General features: G+C 35.1%; 1 protein-coding gene across 1 annotated transcript in view; it reads right to left on the bottom strand.

The window, feature by feature from the left end:
- The window catches only part of FRYL (FRY-like), a 208,660-nt gene that overhangs the window by 54,488 nt on the left and 131,413 nt on the right, over positions 1-22,759 (bottom strand). Inside the window, exons 24-37 of the mRNA XM_008580294.1 lie at positions 22,429-22,553; positions 20,816-20,873; positions 18,351-18,442; positions 15,729-15,901; positions 13,986-14,146; positions 13,373-13,483; positions 12,390-12,544; positions 11,994-12,093; positions 10,822-10,990; positions 6,434-6,693; positions 5,932-6,072; positions 3,268-3,436; positions 1,081-1,165; positions 432-544 (exon numbers count right to left, since the gene is read on the bottom strand). Coding sequence (XP_008578516.1) covers positions 432-544; positions 1,081-1,165; positions 3,268-3,436; positions 5,932-6,072; positions 6,434-6,693; positions 10,822-10,990; positions 11,994-12,093; positions 12,390-12,544; positions 13,373-13,483; positions 13,986-14,146; positions 15,729-15,901; positions 18,351-18,442; positions 20,816-20,873; positions 22,429-22,553 — 1,912 coding nt within the window. The remainder of the gene's footprint in view (positions 1-431; positions 545-1,080; positions 1,166-3,267; positions 3,437-5,931; positions 6,073-6,433; positions 6,694-10,821; positions 10,991-11,993; positions 12,094-12,389; positions 12,545-13,372; positions 13,484-13,985; positions 14,147-15,728; positions 15,902-18,350; positions 18,443-20,815; positions 20,874-22,428; positions 22,554-22,759) is intronic.

Here is a 22,759-nt window from a genome sequence, read left to right as displayed (position 1 = left end):
CCCAGTCTGAAAGTCAGTGCTTCTATTATTCCCAACTTTAATGTTACAGTGATACTCAGGTAGATTACTCACTTTGCAATTGCAAGGGAGAAGCTTTTTAGTGAAATGTGAATCCATGTAGCAACAGCAAACCTGTTCAAAAAACCAGCCTGTTTCCAGTGTTTGTTGTATGATGCTTCCTGAGAACCAATTCTTAATATTATTTTTGGTTTATTTACAGGGAGGGAACTTGCGCTTTAAAAAAATTTCCCCCACTTATGCTGCTTCTTAAAATTATGGCTTCTTAAAATCAGGACATTTCCGATAATGTTGGAACACCACTAGTGGCAGTTAAATACTCTTTTTAAAAATTAATTTACTGAGAAAGTATATTAATTAAAATTAATACACCTTGCCATTACAGTTACATAAAAACATTTGGAATTTATTACTTTTTTCTTCTTCATAAGATCCTCCAGAGCTGCTACTGTATCGAGATTCAAGTCTGTGATGTTGACGATTTAAATGACTGTTTAGTCCACTGTAGATGTCCAGGTGCACATAGCTATGGGAATCATCATTGAGATTAGTCACAGTTCATGGTAAAATGCTATTTGTACTTTATGTCTCACTTTCTATGTTTAAAAAAGAACACAGTACACAAAAATATAAAGAAAAGTTTACTATGATATATATTAATTTCCACCTTATAATTCAAAAGCTTTAGCTTTCAGTCAATTATTTCTACCTAAAAATTCTCCTTCAATAGGTACGGTAATAATGTTCTGGTGAAACCTATTCTATATTAAACAAGGTAGGATAAATATCCATTTAGAAAAGTCTACAAATGTAAGCAACACAAAAAGTGACTTATCATAGTCCACCTATTCATCCATTAGAACACATAAAAATAAATCCAGCATGCTGGCGTCTTACAAATGTTGACACACAATGTGGAAAATTTTAAATATGGAAATACATTTGTTCACTAAAATTTTAACACAACAAAATACACATGCCAATGCAGAAATTATCACTTATTCTAACAACAATCAGTACCTGTCAAACTGAAAAGCATATGAAGGACAGAGAAATACTTACCTCTCTTCAATATTCTCTTTTATGGGCTTATTATCAGGATTGCCATCTGTGGGAGCTACCATTGTATTGCTACTGGAAGTAGTTCCTGTAATCGAAAATAAAATAGTACTTGTGAACTTAAATACAAACAAGAGACTTCAAATTACATATAACAAAACTTGACTAAAATGACAGCAAAGTGATTTTTAAAAAGAAATGTACTCATAATGACCAAGAGGGAAAGGAGACAATAGAAACAAATCTTGGGATGCTAGAAAACAAATGGATGAGAAGTTAATTAAGCATTAAGGATGCTGACTCCTAAGCTGGTACAGAGGAGACTAAGCAGCTTCCATATCTATATTGCTGAACCTCCAGAAAGCTCAGGAATGAGCAGCACTGAGTACCTCTGTAAGGAGGGGTTGAAGGTGGTGCTAGAAATAGGAAAGTTAGTTGAAAAATCTATTTTAGAAGTAGTTGGTCCCCAACATCTACTTCCCTGTCTCTTGTAGCTGAGTGTTTGTCTTCCGGAAGAAGTATTTTCTGATGAGAGTAAATCAGAAGATTTCTGGACTAAGGCACACCAAGTTTGGCTGAAAGAGGAAGTACCTTACTGAGAATATGGGGAATAGGTGAAAATATACATGCTAAAATTTCAGATTGCTCTCCTCTGCATCTTTCTTATTCCAGTGGGATTCCAGAAGGCTTAAAGATTATGTGTGTGTGTATAAGTACTTGTAATCCATAGATACGCACATGCACACATCCCCTACTATAGGCAGTAGACTACTCTACTGTAGACTAGTAGAGTTTTCTCTGGGGAAACTGATTAATCCAAGAGAAAAGACCTATAGACACTGACATGACTGAAATCACTGTACAGCAAAGGACATAGTCAACAAATTCCATATTTATTTACAGAACTTAGAAACATGAATAGGATGCTTCTAATAAAAAGTTAAAAAAAAAACTCTTTGTAATTAAAAACATTCTAGCAGATATGAAAAATTCAATACAAGCATTATTAGAATTCCCTAGAAAGAAAAATAAATACAGATGTTAAAAATAAATAATAAAGATTTAATTGAAAATATCTGTAATTATACAGATAATGTTATTAACATGTCAAAAACATCTAATATGAACTCAGTGACAGATAATTTCATAGAAATTTCACCTATCCTAGACACTATATTGATTTTCATTGGAAGTTATTACCTCAGTGATGCAGTCTCTTCAACACAAAATATTACAATTCATTATAACTATAATATATGTTATACATATAAGTATAGTTACTTGATTGGGTACAATGTATAGCATATACCCAAATAAGTATAATGTGGATTTACACAAATAATTTCAACAAGTAAGCATTTTCTAAATTTAACAAGCTAAAAAAAATTAAAAAATTTAACAAGCTAATTACATCCATTAAAAAATGCATTTGTTGTATAGGAATATAATAAATTTATATTCCAATTCTGAATAAGTATGTAAATATTGTTTCCCTCTATAATATTAAGAATCCTTACATTGTCAAATTTATTTACTCATATGAGGATTTACAAAGACTTATCAAATTAATTACCATATATGACTTGTATTTGCTTTTGTTTTCTCAATAATGGTATTTAAAGATTTAAAGATACATAAAATGATCACTTGGCTGTTTGGCTGAGGGTAAGTGTAGTATTTGCTCTTGCTGGTGTGATATCTGGTACACTCTTTTTTTGAGGCTGTGATACGAAGTGGTTTTTGGTACAAGGGGATGGGGGTACGGAGCTTCATGTTGCTCCCTGGGATAACTATCACTTACTACCCCAAGTCCCACTCTGTCTCCTCGCTCCTGAAAACCCACTTCCTATTTCGTCCTCATATAAAGGGGTGTGCCAGATATTACACTGATAACCGGAGACAGCACACACACACACACACACACACACACACACACACACACACACACACACACACAAAGATACAAAAAATGCTTGCTAACAATGAATAACTGAATGAACAATTATATAAAGTTTTTCTTTTGAGATTAAAGCAACCAGGCTTTTTAAAAAATAAATTTTTTTGTGTACATTTGAGATCTTTATCTGATGCTATGAGATACACATAGTGATATGGTTACTATAGGGAACAGATTAACGTATCTATCATCTCACATAGTTACAAAGTAATCAGTGTTAAATAACTTCTCACCTGAGGTGACAGAAGGGATTTTATAGCTGGAAGTGATGCGATAATATGGGGGATTATCCATGTGAGTGACCCCTGAGCTGACAGGATCGGTCAGCTGAAGTTCACTCACCAGCTCTTCTAGCAACTGCATTGTTTTGTCTCTACCTAAATACACAATAACTTTCTTCACCTGTCACAAAAGAAATTGTTCAGAAAAGAAAAAGCAAAATTTTAATCTCACAAATGTGTCGAGGCAAATTTTATCAAAGTTCAACTTTAAGTGGTAAGTGAATAAACACAATCTAAATCTGAATAGGCACTGATCAGCAATAAGACATTGATCAGCTTTATCATTACTGTACCCTCTCTAACCCTCAATATTAGATCTAATTAGGATGAACTGAATATATCGTTTAATGGTTTCCACAACTTTATGCACTTCCTTTATTTTTTTGTTTTTTAAGAAAAGCAAAAGAAAATTTGCTTTCCTGTGATAATTTCTTTTTTAATGGAAAAGCTTTTGGTTAATATCATCCTAAGATTTTCCTCTGACTTTTAGTTAGCCAGCTTTCAAACCCAGGACTTATCTTTCATTCTGTCTTCCCCATTCTCTGTATTCCACCTAGCAGTATAAAGTACTGATTAAGAGCAAGGAATTAGAACTAAACTAGAACTCAAACTACACTGCCTGGATTGGACTATGACCTCCTACTCAATAGCTATGTCATCTGGAAAGTTACTCTCAGTTTTCCTATCTGCAAAATGGGGACAGCAACAGCACCTACTTCATAGTTTGCAGGACTGAATGAGTGAAGATTTTGTAAAGCACTTTAAAGATGGCTAGTACACAGTATGAGTTAAGCAAGTGGAAAAAAGCATTTCAGTACTATGTATTACATGTATGTTTTAGTAAAATGTATTATTGAAATAACTTACTAACTGATCAACCTACCTCTTTTTCTCCATATTTTAATCCTTACTACTCAAAACATGGTCCTAACAGCACAGGCATCATCGCTGGAGTTTGTTAGAAACACAGACTCTCAGGCCCTATCTCCAGAATCAGAACCAGCACAAGATCCCTAGATGATTCATATGCACGCAGACGTATAGGCCCTGCTTTAGATGACCCCCTGGATAAATCTTAAAACACAATTACTTCATATCAAAAATCTTATAATGGTTACCCAGTGATAACTGACCTTCCACACACAGCTCTTTATCTATCCAACTAGCTCTATCTGCTAATTCTATCTGTTCTCAGGTTTAGTCTCCTCAGAACATGCTGTGTGCATTCCTGCCTCTGTACTTTCACTGTGCCTGACTGAAGATCTCTGAGTTGACACTGCCACTTCTAATCCTATCAAGTCTTCAAGCCCCACCATTCCCTTCTTCAGGAAGTTTTCACTGGCATTAAACAAAAAGATCTGGGTTGGAATTCCAGCTCTGTTAAGTAATAGAGCTAAATGGTTGTGTGACTTTGAGGAAATACTGCTCTGTCTGCCTTTTTTAATTCACCTGTAAAACTGCAGTCATCTTACCAAACTCACAGATTTATTCTGAGAATTAAATGAAATAATGTAGGTGAAGTGTGTTTACCATGCCAGGCCTACAATAAGTGCTTAAGAAATGATAATTAAGAAATTATTATTGGGGCCGGCCTGGTGGCGCACTGCGCTAGTGCGCCGCTTGGGAAGCGCGGCGGCGCTCCCGCCGAGGGTTCGGATCCCACATACAGACCAGTTCCCGCTCACTGGCTGAGCGAGGCACGGGGGCAACGCTGGGGGTTGCGATCCCGTTGCTGGTCCGGTCCGGGGGCGACACTGAGGGTTGCGATCCGTTGCCGGACACGGAAAAAGACAAAAAAAAAAAAGAAATTATTATTGACATTAAAAATAACTCCTTTTAAATTCCTGACAAATGGCTATTCCCCAAATTTTACGCTGGCCTCTTTTTTTTTTTGTCTTTTTGTCTTTTATCTGTATCTACACATGCATACACAGACATACAAGCATGTGTGTATATTTAGTTTAACCCTCATGTTTGATAGTTTCCTAGTGTCTTCTTAACTTGGGCAGATTTATATGTTGCTTTCCCCCAGAAGGCAAAGATGTTATATTCTTCATTTTATATATTCTTGATTTTATATTCTTACCATGCTTTCCCTTGCTTCCAGCAGCCTGAGGCACAGTCCTAGAGACCCTGAGCTCTCAGCTTCCTGCTCTAACATCCAAATGCCAGCTCCTGCCTAGCAGAAACTATAAACATCCCCAATTTTGTGGTCTCCAGCTTCAATATCACTTTCTCTCCAGTGTCACCTCTAATCTTTCCATACATCTATGGTTCCAGGGTAACTCACTCTCAGTATTCTACATTTTTCTTCTGGAGCCCTATACTTCATTAACTTGCTGATTTATTCATTAAATAAATTAGGTGTAGGGTCCAAGAATAAAATCTGTATCACCTATCAGATTGTAATGCACAACACTTAGAAGAGCACCTGGACTGTGATCATGCTAGATCATATTTGTTGAATGAATCAATGAACAAATCCATGTGCTTCTTCCTGACTTTCCTCATCCTGGCCCTGCCTTGACTCTTCTGGGTGATTGCTGCCCATACCCTGACACAAGACATCTGCTAAATATATTTTCTTAAAAAAGTTAAATGAAACTGAATACATACGTAAGGCAAGAGGCTTGGTTCACTATTTACCCCACAAATGCTGATTAAAAAGTGCAAAATTATTTTCAGGTTTTTGGGCCAGCCATCTGCAAGTGTGGTCCACACGTTCTCCATCTCCGACCAGGCCAGCTCATCACCATACTAGATGCAAACACAACAGATACTTCAGTAATCACGGTCTATTAAAAACCAAATGTGTCACACCACAAAATATTAGAAGATAGCATTTTTACAGAGAGCCTTAATCTTTTCCTCATTTTAGAGGAACAATAATTTCTTTGAACAAATCCAAACATAAATATTAATAATCATATATGGTCTTAGTAAAACAAACAAACAAACAAAAAACATTTGTATCTAATGAGAAGTCATTTAAAGAAAGGAATTTAGAATGCATTTTTGTTTTGTTATCACAGGATTATCTAATCTCTTCATCTATTTCTAACCATGTTCTCTCCTCCTAACTCAGTAACTGCAAGTGCAAATGCAAAACCCATTTTACCTTTGCTGTCATGTACATCAGATTGTTCAAAACCATTGCAGTGGCTTGTGGGGATCCCCAGCCTTCTCCCCGTAACCAGCGTCTGCTCGTCACCATCAGTTCTCGGTCTTTCAGTGAATCATCTTCATCCTCATCGTGTCGCCTTGCTGTGGGCAAAGGTTTCAAATCTACCAACTCGATGTTGTTCATCCACGGTAGCAGATAGTGCAGCATCACTTGCCGCCCAGCAGGGTGAGCTGTCTGGATTCTCTGGCTTATCTCTGTCACAAAAAACAAACCAAAGGAGGGAACTGATATAATTTTGGTTTTCTTTGATCTGTAATGCATTTCAACATTTCCTCCTTAAAGAGTAGAAAGCCAGATTCTATTCATTGCATTAAGCAATTGAGCACTATTTCTCCTTTTAATAAATTTCACCTCAATGACATCATAAAGAAAATTAACAGCTAACATAAATCACATTCTTATTATATAAAATACTTTTGATGGTTAAAATAAATTGTATTGTAAAATGGTGCATACTGTATAAAAAATAGTATGGCAGTTCCACAAAAATTTAAAAACAGAATTACCATATGATCTAACAATCCTACTTCTCAGTATTCATCCAAAAGAATAGAAACCAAAGACTCAAGCAGATATCTGTACATCTATGTTCACAGCAGCCCTATTCACAATAGCCATGAGGTGAAAGCAATCCAAATGTGTACTGACAGATGAATGGATAAAAAAAATACATCATATACATGCAGAAGAATACTACACAGCCTTATAAAGGAAAGAAATCCCATCGCATTCTACAACATGGATGAACCTTGAAGACATTATGCTAAGTAAACTAAGCCAATCACAAATACAAAAATACTGCTTGATTCCAGTTATATGAGGTATCTAAAGTAATCAAATTTATAGAAATGGAAATTAGAATCGTGATTACCAGGGGCTGGGGGAGAAGGAAAAGGAAGACTGTTGTTTAGTGGGTACAGAGTTTCAGTTCTGCAAGCTGAGAAAGTTCTAGAGATCTGTTTTACAACAGTATGAAAAAACACTACTATGTTCACACTACTGCTATGAACATAGATGTACAGCTATCTGCTTGAGTCTCTGCTTTCAATTCCTTTGGCTAAATACTGACAAGTAGGATTCCTGGATCATACAGTAGTTGTATTTCTAAATTTTTGTGGAACTGCCATGCTGTTTTCCATACAGTATGCACCATTTTACAATCCAATTTATTTTAAAGACCAATCTATTTTCACCACACACTTAAAAATGACTAAGATGGCAAATTTTATGTGTTTTCTAATCATGATAAAAATAAGTAAATAAGTAAATGTAATTGAAAGATAAAATACAATCTTTATATACAGATTAATTTATATTAACGTATTTCACATATTTTGGTTCTAAATAGGGAAGACTCCTATGATGTGCCTGTTACTTTTATATCCATCTTCTTTAATGCTCAGGACAACCTGTGAGGTGGGCAGAGTCTGAGTAGCTTGCCAGAGGTTAGACAATTATCAAGTGTCAGAGGATTCACAAGGTTGATTCCTAAGATACAAATTCAAGGCTGATTCCCAAGTCCATGAGCCTTAATACACTCTTATAATTTCCATAAATCACTGTAAATAGAAATCTTCTTTCTCCTCTACCCCACTTCTTCCCCAACTCAGCCTTGTACTTAATCACTGATTAGAAGGACTGAACATGGAAGAGGAGTCATTTAGAACTTGGCTCTGGAATCACACAACCTTGGGTTTGAATTCCCCAGCTCTACCACAAACAACCTGCCTGACCTAGTGCCAATCTGTTAACCTCTGATCCTTGATTGCTTATTCTGTAAAAAGAGGGTAAAATAAGTAGTTGCCTCATGAGGTTATTATGCAAACCCAATATAATGCCAATGAAATGCCTGGTCCTGGCATATATTTATGCTTAAATCTAAACTTTTAGAAAAATCCCATCTATTAGTACATCAATTTTATTACCTCTGGTATGAGATGTGAGCCCCAGAACTCTGAAAGTAGTTGAATGGAGAGTTCCTGACTGGGGAAGAGTCAGTGTGTATGTGAGCTGAGGGCATTGCAGAGCACTGACCTCTCTCAGGGAGATGGGATCATACAAGGGGGCCTAGGATGGGACCCCAGAAATACGAATACCAAAGATAAAGTTCACAAAAGAAGAAAAACCAGGAAATATTACACTTCTGGATTAAGAGAAGTCAGAATTTAAAGAAATATAAGATGGTAACATCAATTGCTATGGATAGTAGCAAAGAGATTGAAGATGACTTCGGTGATAGACTGAGCAGTTAGAAGGTATTTGGTAAGTTTACAAAGAAACTGACACTAATGGAGTCTGAGGGCCATCTACGAAGACACAGGCATGCATGAGGGCTGAGAACATGGACACAGTGGCTGCATATCCTCACGGCAAGTCAAAGGGGTGGGGAAGGGGTCAGGAGGGGAGATGAAGGAAGAAAAAGATGGGAAGAGCCAGGGAGCTGACGACACTTAAAGACCATTCACTGGTCCTGAGAAAGGAAGCAGCAGGGTCCCCAAATTTCATGAGACTGACTCACTGCCCGCTATGCTAAGAAGGCACTTGGGCTCCCAGTTTTAAGGTGGGCAAAGTGTATGTTGATATCTGTATCTGTACAGTAAAATCCCTAATGAATATTGCGCTCATCTTGTCTTGGGAACAGTGAAAGTGAAATTACACTGAATAGGCTTTGGTTAACTACGGATTTTGCTCAGGTTTAGAGGCTATGTTTTTGTTTAGAATATGCCATTTTAGGCAAAGAAGTTAAAATTAGCAGGTGCCAAGGATGAGAGTGCCTAAAGACAGAACTGAAGGAAAAATGACCAGGGGACTAAGCTGTGGGCGTGGTGCACATGTGTACCAGTGGACGTCCTAACCAATCACACAGTCCCTGAGCCCCAGCTGGACTCCTCTGCTTTCTGTGCAGGACCCTCTAGCACAGGACCCTGAAGCCCAGCGGCAACAACATCAGTGTCCATGGAGGCTACTATTTTGTGTGGATGACCATCCACGTCCATTCTGGAAAGATTATCAGGGATGTAAGAACTGGGAAAAAGGAAGGGGCAGGATTGTGCCTACAGTGCAAACCAAACGGGTCAACTGCTTTTAAGAACTGAATGTTAGGAGAATTTAAGTTGTTTTTCTCTCCTCTCAGGTCACTTTAGGGATGAGAAACAAACTATTTCTATTGCTGAAATGAGTGCTGGGGAAAGATGTCCTGAGCAGACTAAGGCCACTATGCCTTGAACCCAGGGGAAAGAAAGGACCCACAGCGGAACCCTGTAATCCTCAAGATGCCAATTTGGGTGCATGGCCAGTACTAACTGGAACAAGATCTTTTGTAGGTGGCGAGCAGAAATACTGGCTGAGTGTCGTTTGTGCTATAATTAAAACTTTTCAGGGCCGGCCGGTGGCACACTGGATAAGTGCGCTGCTTGGGAAGCGCGGCGGCGCTCCCGCCCGTGGGTTCGGATCCCACATACAGACCGGTTCCCGCTCACTGGCTGAGCGAGGCGCGGGAGCAACACCGAGGGTTGCGATCCCGTTGCCGGTCCCCGGTCCGGTACGGGGGCAACACTGAGGGTTGCGATCAGTTGCCGGACACGGAAAAAGACAAAAGACAAAAAAAAAAAAACTTTTCAGCTAAAGGAAAAAGCACTGGGGGGGGGGGGGCATTTATAGAAATACTTTCATTAGACAGGAAGTTGGACTAGATGGATCTTAGAAATTCTTCTAAATTTGAGTCCTAGGAAACAGATAGACATGACTTCTTACCTGATATGAAGCTCCAATGTTCTAGAAACGCCAATGTTCTAGAAACATGTGGCAGGAAAATTTGCTGGACCCGAGGAAAGGAAGTTGTTCCAGAAAGCAACATGAGATTCTAGTGGTCATTTTGCTCAAGGCACTGCACAGCACTGCACAACCTACCCCTTACAGTTTTCACTTATAGAAAGATACCTATAGCTTTATCCTCATCTCTTTTTATTATTAAAGGTAGGACGATACACAAAATAAGATACATTCAGAAAGTTTTACAGCTAGTCAAGAAATATTTTTAAATTGCATGTGAAGCTCTTCTTTTTTTTTTTTTTTTTTTTTTTTTTTCTTTTTTTGCTGGAAGGTGGTGAGAAGGGAGGGCCACGTGTAAAGACTACATTAATAAGAAATCTACATACCATGATAGATCAGTATTAAGAGTTCTTTTTGCAGGAAAAAAATTCTCTTACATAAAGACATGTTTTGTTTTGATTAAACCTCAAATTTAATATATTTAAAATTTTCTGAAAACAGTTTTTTAGAAATAATTGCTAAAGGAAAACTAACCAGTTCAGTGGTCCTACCTGAGAATATGGCGAGAGTTAACTCAGGGTATGCCCTTGCTAATTCCTCGGACAACTGATAATATGAAACAGAATACAGATGTGGCAGAGGAGACAGCTGGCTGAGTACTCCGTCTGTTCTCTGAACCTCCAGTTTGTGAGCGTAGCGAAACATCTTTGGTTCCAGAATCTACAGGAATGTAACTCCATCAACATAAGTTAAGATTTTATGGGTCCTCTACAGTTCAGCTATAATTAAAAATAACTTCTCCCCCCAAAATATTCCAGTTTAAAAATTATACGATTATGTATATTATAAAGTATTTCAGATGTTAATTTCTAATTCCAGGAAATGTTTGCAAAAGACTATAACTGTTTAAAAGGATTTATAATCCTTGTATTTAATGCTAATGATCCAGGTTAGGAGCGCAGTCTGAAAACAACTTTGGCAACTTAAAATACAATTACTTGAAAAAGATTTACCAGTTTTCAAGCTCAAATACATGTATAAATGGGAAAAAAAAAAAAAAAGCCTTCAAATGGATCTTGGTTAATCACAGATGAAACATGGAATATAAGCCCTTTTGATGTTACACTACGCAAAGAGTTATACTGCTGACCTTTCCTCTTAATTACCAAAAGCATTAGGGTATAATTCCTAAGATGGTGCTACCAGCATCAATACCACTTCAAGGTTTTTGGAAAAATAAGCATCTGCTTGCATCCTATTCTCAGCCCTTGACTGAGAATGAAGAACCTTGCCCTGTTATCAATTAGTTATCAATTATACAACAATGATATATCCATGCTTGGTAAGTTAACTTTCTAAGTTATTTCTCCTCAGTCTAATAAAGAATAATTATATGAATGTATCATAAAAGACCTTATTACTTTTTACATGGCTCTCAAACAAAAAAAGTTCAACTCACATTATTCTCATCTGCTGAACAGAAATAATCACATGCACACATCAGCCTCACTTTGTTTATAAGTATCTTCATAACATGTACACACACACATACATGCACACATTAATATACAAAATTATTCTACAATACACTTCTAGTTACTATATATTATTTATAGATTTGAATAGCCATATTAGCTTTGTCTTCTATTAATGGCAAGAGTAAGTTATTGGGCTTCATTAAATCCTGAGTAAAAAATATTTTAATTAACATCTGTTTACAAACCTGTAAAAGTTGCATAGCAACTTCATAGATACTTCTAGAAGAATCAGCTGCTTTAAACAGTATCAGATTTAGGAGCATCACTGTGTCACACTGATAATCCCTAGGGATAAATTTTACATATTAGGTAAATAATAATGTTTAGAGGCTTTCACACCAGTTAATAAATATAAAAAGGCAAAGCTATAGGCATGTATCTACTAAGCCTATGATATGACTTTTTTTCTTAAGGCAATAGGTACAACAACAGATGTCTGGTGATCATTATCCTTATTTGGGTTAAAATCCATTGGAGCTTAAGGAAGAAAAAAAAACTTGTTTCTTAGTATTTCTGAATTCAGAACAAAACATTTTCTTAAAAAAAAAAATCTGAAATATGAAAGGCAGTTTCTAGAATACCTGTTCTGGAATACATTAGCTATGGCTTTAAAGCAGCCAGCTGCCACCCTCTTGGAACCCGTGTAGCATCGATCCACAGCCCAGTACATCAGGTTGCTCTGATCAGGGTTCAGCTCCAGCAATAATGTGACTGCTTCACAGCCCAACTGATGAACCTAAGTAAAGGTTGCAAAATTGCCCAAGAGAGAAAGCGTTATATATTATTTAACTGTCTATGTCTCTACATTTTTACTGAAGTAATACAGTGCATGTATTCATTGTATTTAATCACAAATTCAGTCTCCTTTTATTCAACTCCTTCTCAGCTTATTCAGCCAGCAGAGAAAACAATATGAATAAATTATAATTGGCCTCTTGTTTTTTCACAAGACTCTTTATCTTTAGTATGATTCCCTCTTCCAAGAGTCCTGGAGGTGGTTGATGACTATGAACAGTGATTAAGTGCTTGGAGAAAAATGAGTTATTAATCTCTCCAATTATTTTTATCAAGCTTTATTCTTGTTTTTGATAACCCAATAGAAAAATTACTCTGCAGGGAAAAAATATAAGTTACATCTTAAATTGTAACATCTTTGTGTATACAGTATGAGAGTAAGGAAGGCAAAGAGTGCAGAGGGCAAAAAAGAGTTAGAGAGTGGTCAAAAAAAAAAAGAATGAAGCATAGCAAATAACATATTTTTTCCATGGAGTGCAATGTATTCTATATTAATATTTTATTTATAGACAGAGAACCTATTGAGAGAGATATACATACCACTGTATTAATCCTATAATATAAAAGGGAAATTAAATTATTCAAATGAATAATAAGAACTTTCTTAGATTATGGTATCCTATTTAATTTTACATAATATGTTTTTTGCATGTAATTCACACCTATCTTATTTTAAGAAAAAAAGGCTTATTTTCAGTGAGCCATACATTAACTCCAAATAATGCAATGGCAATTTATTATAAAATTTTAAAGGAATTGTCAGAATTACCTTTTTGTCCAGAGAATCCAAAATGTTATCCAACCATTTGTACAAATAGCCATCTGATGAAAGTCCTACATTATCTGCAACAGGGCCACAACATAGTACAGCAGACATAGCCTTCAAACAATAATATTAGAATTATATTTAACAAATTTAGTAGCTTAAATGTTGGCTACCTAATGAGATGAGGCAAGATATTTTTACTCATGCTTATCTAGCCAGAATATCTTTAATTTTTTTTTAAACTAAGAAATTTATTATGAGAAAATAAATGCCATGATACCAAATTAGACATGGAGTTTGAACAGTCCTAGAAGACAAGATAAAAAGACCAAGATCAAGTACTTAAGTAGAAAAAAAAGTAGGTATTCCTTGGAGGTAATCCTCAGTTCTTTAAGAAAACGGTGATCAAATTTTGGTAGATTCTGGAGCGTTTTGCATTGTATTTTATGTATTTAAATAAACTTAAAGTATAAATGCTGGAATATGGCAGATAAATATATATTCTAAGACTCTCAGAAATCTTTACCCTCTTTATAAAACTGGTTACTGAAGACATAAAAAAATTTAACTCTGCTCTTAATGTAAGAAAAGAGAAATCACGTTTCTAAGTAAATACCTTTAATGCACAGTATTGATGTCTATTAATTTGCATATTTCTATCACTGTATCTGTCCAAGGGCGTAAACATGATGCTAAAAGGACCTGCCCAGTGACTGAACAGCATAAACAGACTGTGACGAAGGCTCTGTTGAGGAAAAATACTTCTTCTCTGGTGCACTGTAAATAAAAAAATAAATGAAAAAATTTATTTTCATTTCTTTTTACTTTAACACACATGCCAACTTATCTGTTATTGAATATATAATGCTGTAATAAAGAAAGTGAAAGTTTTCACTTTAACCCACCAAAAGCCTCCATAGTAACAGGGATCATTTACACATACGCAAGTCACAGAAACAAAGTTGCAGTCTATGACACCCTGTAGCACAGCACTATGTGAGAAAGAGCATCTCCTTGAGCAGAAATTACACGGCAGGCAGAATGGTACGTGGAGGCTGGCACAGAGCCGGAAAGCACGACCCCCCTCCTCCCTGGGCTGTATGGTAAGTAAGCTCGGCCATGGCATTAACCTGAACACACCTCTGGATCTTGGCCCACTGGTAAGTGATGGCTTTGGGCTAGAAAAGTTGCTTTTAAACTCTGTATTTTTTCAGCAGTGAAGATGCCTTTATAAAACAAACCTTACATGGAATCTTCACACGCAAAACAGATAAAAAGGGAGCTGATCTATTTGGAGTAAGTAAGGTGTGGCCTAGTGACCAAATGCACTCTGCTGAATCCTGCTTATGACACCAGAGAACCTAAGGGCTCTGAGAAACAAAATAATTTGACAGCTACTGGTTAAGATGATATCTGAGGATTTTTTCCACTTTGAAATTCTATTTTACAAGTTCTCTGCACCAATCCTTTCTGAAGAAACTCAACAGTATCATTAATAAACCAGTATGGAAGTTGTAGGAAAGTGTTTTAGTAACAGACTAAATGATATCTTTACATTACTGAGCTTCATATCAAAAAATTTAGAGAAAAAATGCCCCTTTCCTCTAAATAGCATCATTTTCCTTCCAAAGTACAAAATAGGGTTCCTACGCTTGAAATTAACATACCCAATTAAGTGTTTAAATGACCCTATTATTAAATATAAACTGTTTGCATATACTATTTAGAGTAAAAAAATAAATCTAATTTTCTTTTCAGAGAGAAAAAGAAACATTTGTATTTAGGTTGTATATACCAAAGGCTATAATCACATTTTCACATCTTAAACTCATAAAGAATGTATGACTTTTTAAAATGCAGTTTCATATATCAATCTTCCTAGTGCCCAAGCCAGTACCTGTCAATATAGTACCTGCTTGATAATAGTCACACATCTGTTAAATCAATCAATCAATAACACCATATCCTTGTTACACTTTATATCTATGGCCTACACTCTTCTCCCATTGTTCAAAAGTATCTTGTTAATTTTATTCTCAATTATCATTTGCAGCATTACAGTCTTTGGTCGTTGAGCCTAAAACAAGCTTGTCCAAAGAGCTTATTCTATCAATTTCTTCAGATTCTTGTGTCAGTGTCTTGATTGTTGTTGAAAATCTATGCTGGATTGCTTTTTGATTTCTAATCACTGACACTAATTCAAAGGTAAAACAAACTCTGACCATCCTTGTTATGCTGCCATATTCTTCCAGTATGTTCACAAATTGCTTTATCAACTTAGATTACAAAACTTCAAGGGAAGAAAAAACATGACAGTCCCTTAATACTCAACAATGCTTTAAGAAACTGAAAATAATACCTGGAACATTCTGAATGATATTCGCCACTAAGGCACTAAAATGGCATCGTATATCCTTCAGTGTGTCAGAGTCTTTTTCATTTTCTGCTTCCAGAAGTTGTCTAGTTAAATCTACATACTCCAATAAAGTGTTGTTGAGGAAATGTGTTTCATTATCAAGGCCACCACTTGTGCTGAAAATAGCGAAGAAAATAAACGACAAAGAAAATGTGACTTTATATTATAATTTAAATCAAAACTAATTCCTAGTAATCCAAATCAGAATAATACTAAACTTTGCATGGTCATGGGAGTATGCAATTTAATATTCAAAAATTAAATGAACATGACTTTGGCTTACTTAAATATAAAAATAGTCAGTGCTTCTTAATCAAGGAATTGCTACTGCAATTTATATTACTCAACTCCATATCTAACTTCAATCAACTATTCTGAATACTAAATGTTATTCCCACTCAATCAGAATACAGAGGTCATTAATAAGGAGATAAGGAGGCTTATGGGGTGGAGAGGATCTGTTTAGAAAGGTAGAAAGAGAAAAGACTAGTTGTATTCATTCTCACAGTTGCCATGCCTATTCATATTATGCTTTCAGCACAATCAAGTATCCATCAGCAAGATTCTAGGGTAGGAATTATTAGGGAAGCAAAAGTTTAAGAAAATTCAAGTAAGAACAGAGTGGTGGCTTTCTAGACCTGTGGAGTTGCCTCAAGAATCTCTGCAATGAGATTCTCTCTGAGGCAAGGGATCTGTGCCTGGAAACCACTGACTGGTAGGGGGACATTTGGTTAGAGTCAGAAGTCTTGGACTCCTGTCTTGTTCCATCAGTTATTAGTCATATATCCAGCACCTACTTCAGAGTGTTTTAATAAGAATATAAATGAGTCACTATATGTGAAAAGGCCTAGTAAATTGTAAGTGCTATATAAATGATTAGTTATTATATTTACATTTATTTAGGTCAGCTTTTCTGTGTTAATATTTAAAAAGTACTTCTAATATGTATTGTTTTAAAGGTAAAAATAATTTTTTTACTAGTTATGAGTAGGTTTTTATAAACATCCTAAACCCATGAAAACAAGAGTAAAGAGTTGCAATGGTATTGCGGTATATTAAAAATATCAGTCTACAACAATATACATATATAGAATGAATAAATTAATGACAAAATTTTTCCTTTTATTCCTTAAATGAGTGGATTTTAAATTCTGGGTCATTACCTATTAGTGGATGAGAAATCAATTTAGTGGACTGCAATCAGCACCAGAATAAAACATTCATTCATTTAACAAATACTCATTAAGTACCTACTATGCATCAGGCACATGGGATCCTCTGGGTGAACAAAACATATATCCCTGCCTTCCTTGCATTCAGAATTCATTTTTTTTTTCTCAACCAAGGGAATAAAAAAAATCCATGGTAGTGATAACCTTCTATTTCTCTTCAAACAACCAAAAACAAAACACACAACTGTTTTCAAAAAACATTACTGCTCAAAAGTGACTATAGCTTTTGTAAAGTTTTAAAACACCAACATTTTGCAGTTCCCCAAAACAGTACAATTCAAAGATTCTACATTCACTAACATTGCATTAAAAGCAACTAAAAAAGAAAAGAAAGATTCAAATGTGTTAATTTTTGCATCAAGCCCACAAGTTTCAATTTTACTTTTTCTAACTTCCATTGTTTTATTTCAGGAGGACAGAAAATAGAATGCTTCTTTTTTTCTTAATTTGTGTTTCACTTACTAGGAAAGAAAAGTAAATTCATGGTTTAAATTCTCTTTGACTAAAGGTCTATTTTGAAAGCACATGTCAAAAGCATTCGGTGCTAACTGTGAAAGGTGTTAGGTGCACTAAGAAACAATCAGGACAAATGCTAAAGTAACAGTGCTGTGCAGTTATCCCAGTGACTACACTTGTTTATTAACACATTTCTTCCTCAAGATCTCTTTTCAGGTGATTTTTTTGGATATGGTTAGATTCATTATTTTTCTCCTCCAATGGACAGGCAACAACATTACCCTCGTAAGGTAATAGTTATTTCTCAATACACAACATAAGGAATTTTCCTCAAGGGGATGTTCTTAGTGTTAAGATGCCTTTACTCTAGCAACAACCCCAGGTTTTATTTGTGAATCTTGTAAAACACAGTTATGAATTATGTTTGTAGATTTCATAATTTTCCCCAGCAGGATAGATAAGAGTTTATTAGAATAAATTTGCAAACCTTATAATGCTTAGTCTTTGAATATATGATTTTTTAAATCCCAGAAGAAACAGATTTTTTAAATGAGGTAACAAACAGGTAAATCTGTCAAGAAAAGGCTATTGCTGTCCACCTGGCCACATAACTAGGTTCCAACAAATATCAAAGTCACAGGAACATTACAACCAATTTTTGCCTGAAGTAATCTAGTTCTGGTGGTAGATTTTTCAATACATTTTTCAGCCATGGGTTGATGTACTGAATACATTTTTGATTGGTAAATAATGTTACAGTGATGCATACAGGTTTTTTTTGTTGCAAAGGTACTTACTGATTTTTTATATTTCGTGAGAGATGAGATTATGTTCTTCAAACATTCCAAAGTTTTCGAAATCAAAATTTAATACCAACCTGTGACTAATTACACCAGCATCTGCCAACAGTTCAAATATCCGTACCAGTTGTACCCGTAAAATGTCTCGACGCCTGCGCCGTTTCATATTCTATTTCAAAGATACAAAGATATTAATTAGGAAGACTTCAAGGAAGTTGATAGAAAATGTGATGTAACTTGGAAAGAATAATATAAATGTCTCATGGAGAGTTTCTAAGCTTATCAAAATTATTTTGCTTGCACAGTGTAGATTGTGAGCACTCTGGCAGCTACAGCATCAAAGAGGTAAGTGTAGATAGTTTAAAATTAACAAGTCAAATAAAATCACATGACATTTTACATGGTGACACCCCTTATGTGTAGGGGGGAGGGAGGAATTCCAGAGTTACTTTATAGTTTCTTTTAGGTGATTTGCTAATTTGATAATTTTAGAATAAATTAGTTAACTGTAGTCACTGAATAATAAAGAATCCCTAAGTCACCCCCCAAAATATGACAGAAGGGCAGTAAAACAATCCTAAAGGGGACTTAAGAAATCCCACAGATTTTACTTATGCCACAGTTTTCCACTTAACAATTCATTTTGGCACATACATACAAAAAAAGCAACAAAAAATACTTCGCTCATTGTGGTATAAATAAATTTTTTTAAAAATCAATATCAACAAATCTTTATTTATTTTTATTGATTATACACACTCATGGGGCAAGAGCTGACCATAAGCACCTATGCCCAAAATAAGTATGTTTGAATTACTAGGGCCAAAGAATTAATGCCTAGAATAATAGCTGTAACATTTCAGCTTGATTCTGCTTCAGACAGGAAGTCACATAGTAGTAAGATACAGACCTCCTATATCACTTCCTACTACAGCTTGTCATTTTATTTACGACGCAATTTTCATTCACTTTCACGTCCACGATCCACTTCTTTGCCTTCCATAAGCAGGCCAATTAACTTATGGTCAATTCATTAAATTCAGTATTTCTCTGAGCTCTTTCTAAAGTTTACAGCAATTCATTTTGAATGGGATGGCTTCTTAAAAGTCTCTGAGGATTTCTGCAAAGTTTTAATTGGCCTATTTTCATTTTGTCTCAATAGAAAGATTGTGAGTATAAAGATCTCAGACTATTACTCACATTCAAGACACACCACTGTACATATCTAATCACTTGGTGTGATGGCTCCCCTCCATAAATACTGCTACTTCATTTTGTTTCCAGTCTGACTTCCCTCTCATATATCATCCTGCACTGTAACCAAATGGTTTTGTGAAACAAAAATCTAATAAATTACAAAATGGGGATACTATTGCTATTATATAGGGCTGAATTAAAGAAGGGTAATGAGAAATTACAGATAATGTTTTAAAGTCTCTAAAAAAGAAGCTATTGTAAATATCCCCCTCTCCTGCTTAAATTCCTCAGGGGATTCCCAATATTAATAGCAGTGATTCTCAAAAAATGCCCTACAGCAGACTCATCTAAGATTCATGAAATAGATTTCTGAGCCCTACTCTAGAGATTCTTGTTCAATAAACCCAGGATTCTATAATTTTGAGTATGCTCCCCAGGTAATTCTCAGATGCCACTGGCATTATAGGAATCACTGGTTCACTGGATAAAGCTAAAACTAGAAGTCTTTAATGAAATAGTTTCTATCTTGCTATCCAGTCTAATAAACAATCACTCTCCCACATTATATAATCATACAGAAAAATCTGCAATTTCCGAATTCTTTTGTAAAGTTTGCAAATGCTGTTCCTCTGCCTAGAATGCCTTTCCTTTGCTTGTCCACTTGGGAACATGCTTCAAAATTCATCTTAAATATCACAGCACTTTATCTATAATGCCTTCCCTTCCCTGCAGGCAAAGTCCAGGGCTTTCTTTGTAGCTCTTTATTCATGTGTAATAAACTGTTAATTATGATTTACATATCCACCTGTCCTATTTTACCTGTAGTTTCTGCAAGTTGCTCAGAACCTGATGCAGATCTATAGATTTGGGGATCTAGACCTGGGTTGTCAAACCATGGCCTGAGGGCCAAATCTGGCTACATCTGCCTGTTACTCTAAATAAAGTTTTATTAGAAAGCAGCCTTACCCAATTGTTTATGTAGTCTAGGAATGCTTTCATGCTACAACGGCAAAGTTGAATAGCTGCAACAGAGAGAGTATGGCCTGCAAAGCTGAAATATTTACTATCTGGCCTATGCAGAAAAAGTCTGCCAACTCCAAATAGACCCTGACCATTTCCCACTCTCATATAAGCTACAGCAATTTTTCATCTGTTTTACATAATAAGTTTCTGCAAAATATCTCCTGTGGAAGGAAAGAAGAGTCTGTATAATTAAAAAAAGAGTTGAAAAACAGACAATCTCCTACTTCTTAACTTCTAACTTTTGGTATAATATGTAGAATACAGCAGAAAAATGTTTACCAAATAAATATTTTACGATAGAAAACTATAGAACACAGATTACCTCTGGCCTTCTCTCAAGTGCTTCTTTAATTATGGGATGTAATTCCTCAATTAGTTCCCTAGAAGAAAAATGATATACATTCTTTCTATTAATAGCTAAACAAACATAATCTGATGTGCAAATATGTAAATATTAACATAATGATGTAAACTGATAAGTATTAATACTAATCCTACTGTTTTAAACAATTTTTGTTGTTTGATTTTGATTACAAAATAACATTATATTATAGAACATTTGGAAACCAGAAAAAAGTGGTAAAGTCACTTATTGTAATTTGTAGAGATAAGTACTATCAATATTTTTGTCAATCATTTTGCAACCCAGGCACATTTTACATAGTTGAAATCCTATTATACATAAGACGGTTTGGGTTTTTTTCTTTACTCAACGCCAGCATAGTTACTCTCACATGCCATTAATTAATTCATAATATTCTATCACAGGGTAGGATATCATAATTCTCCCAACCATCTTCATTTATTAATGAATCATTAAATTTTATCTAATTATCTGTTAGTATAAATATTACCTCACTGAACAATTTTGTACATTAATCATTGTCTTCACTTCTGATTATCTCCTTAGGATTCATTTTGCAAATTAATGAGTGGGCTGGCCAGTTAACTCATTAGGTTAGAACACAGCCTTATAACAAATTAATAGGTGAAAGGGTATGAATGTCATGAAAATAATAAATTCCTCTTTGTTCATATTTTTATTTTAAATTGAAAATGTGCGCACTGTATAAGATTGTGAAAATTTTTTTAAAAAGCACAAGAAAAAATAAAATTCATCCACGATTTCATCATTTATAAAAAAACTGCCCACATTTAAAGTATTTGCCTCAGAATTGTTTCTACTTGTGGGAATTTGACTGTTTTCTAAGAAGTTGAGATCACTTTTATATCCCATTTTGCTGATTAGCACATTAGTGTATTTATCTGTCATAAAATACTCTTCTAAAACTTCATTTATATTAAATGCTATCCCATGTTTATACATATATTACAATTTATTAATTTATTTGTTGTACATGTCATCTTGGAGATAAAATGTCAAATACCACCTCACATCAGTTGAGGAAATTCTCAAAAGAATAAATTCAGGGCCTAGCAGGCAACAACAAAGCAGAACCTCAGGTAAAAATGAAGAACTTGCTTCATTAACATCAAAAACCAAGAATAATGTAAAATATGTAAATATTTCTTTAAAAGATATTCTAATCCTCTTGGACAAGAAGGGGGAAAACTGGAGTTTTAATCACTAAAGCAAGATTACACATTAATAGAATCACTGTGTAACTAGGGTAGAAAAATATTAAAGATTTACATGGCATTTTATTATTTTTACAACATATTTATACATAGATATATTTGATCTTCATAATTCTGTAAAGAAAGTAGGGTAAGCCTTATTTGCTCCATTAAAATGAGGAAATAAAGGCTCAAATAAATTAAATGACTTGTTAAATGTTACTTGGCTAGTTAACGGGTAAAAGCTCTGGTATGCAACTATCCTAAAAAGTACTTGGCTCAACTTTAACCACACCTTCTCTCTAAGTAGCACACTTATTATTTTAGTGCATAGAGAAAACATAGGAAGATAATTACCTAAAAGCTCCTGGGTTGGTCCTGCCAAGACCTAGAACAAGGGATTCTGTGATTTCCATGCTCTCAGAGCGCATCATTGGAACTATGTGCTTAAACAAGGATGAAGGGGATGGGATGCCAATAATCTGGAAAAAAATACTATATTTATAGCAGCCAGTAATGATACTACATCCAATTAAATAATTTGACATTTCAACAATCTTTGGTCAAGGACAATGAGCAGATGAAACTTTTGTACGAATGGTGCTTCAAAATTCACCTGTGGTGCACATACCCTAAAAAGATTAAATGATTTGTCCAACGGCTGCAAGTTCATTAACAGAACTCATTC

The sequence above is a fragment of the Galeopterus variegatus genome, unplaced genomic scaffold, assembly GCF_000696425.1.
Source record: "Galeopterus variegatus unplaced genomic scaffold, G_variegatus-3.0.2 Scaffold2061, whole genome shotgun sequence".
Classification (NCBI taxonomy): domain Eukaryota; kingdom Metazoa; phylum Chordata; class Mammalia; order Dermoptera; family Cynocephalidae; genus Galeopterus; species Galeopterus variegatus.
Note: the sequence above shows the minus strand (reverse complement) of the source record. Positions and strands in the feature narration are given on the sequence as shown.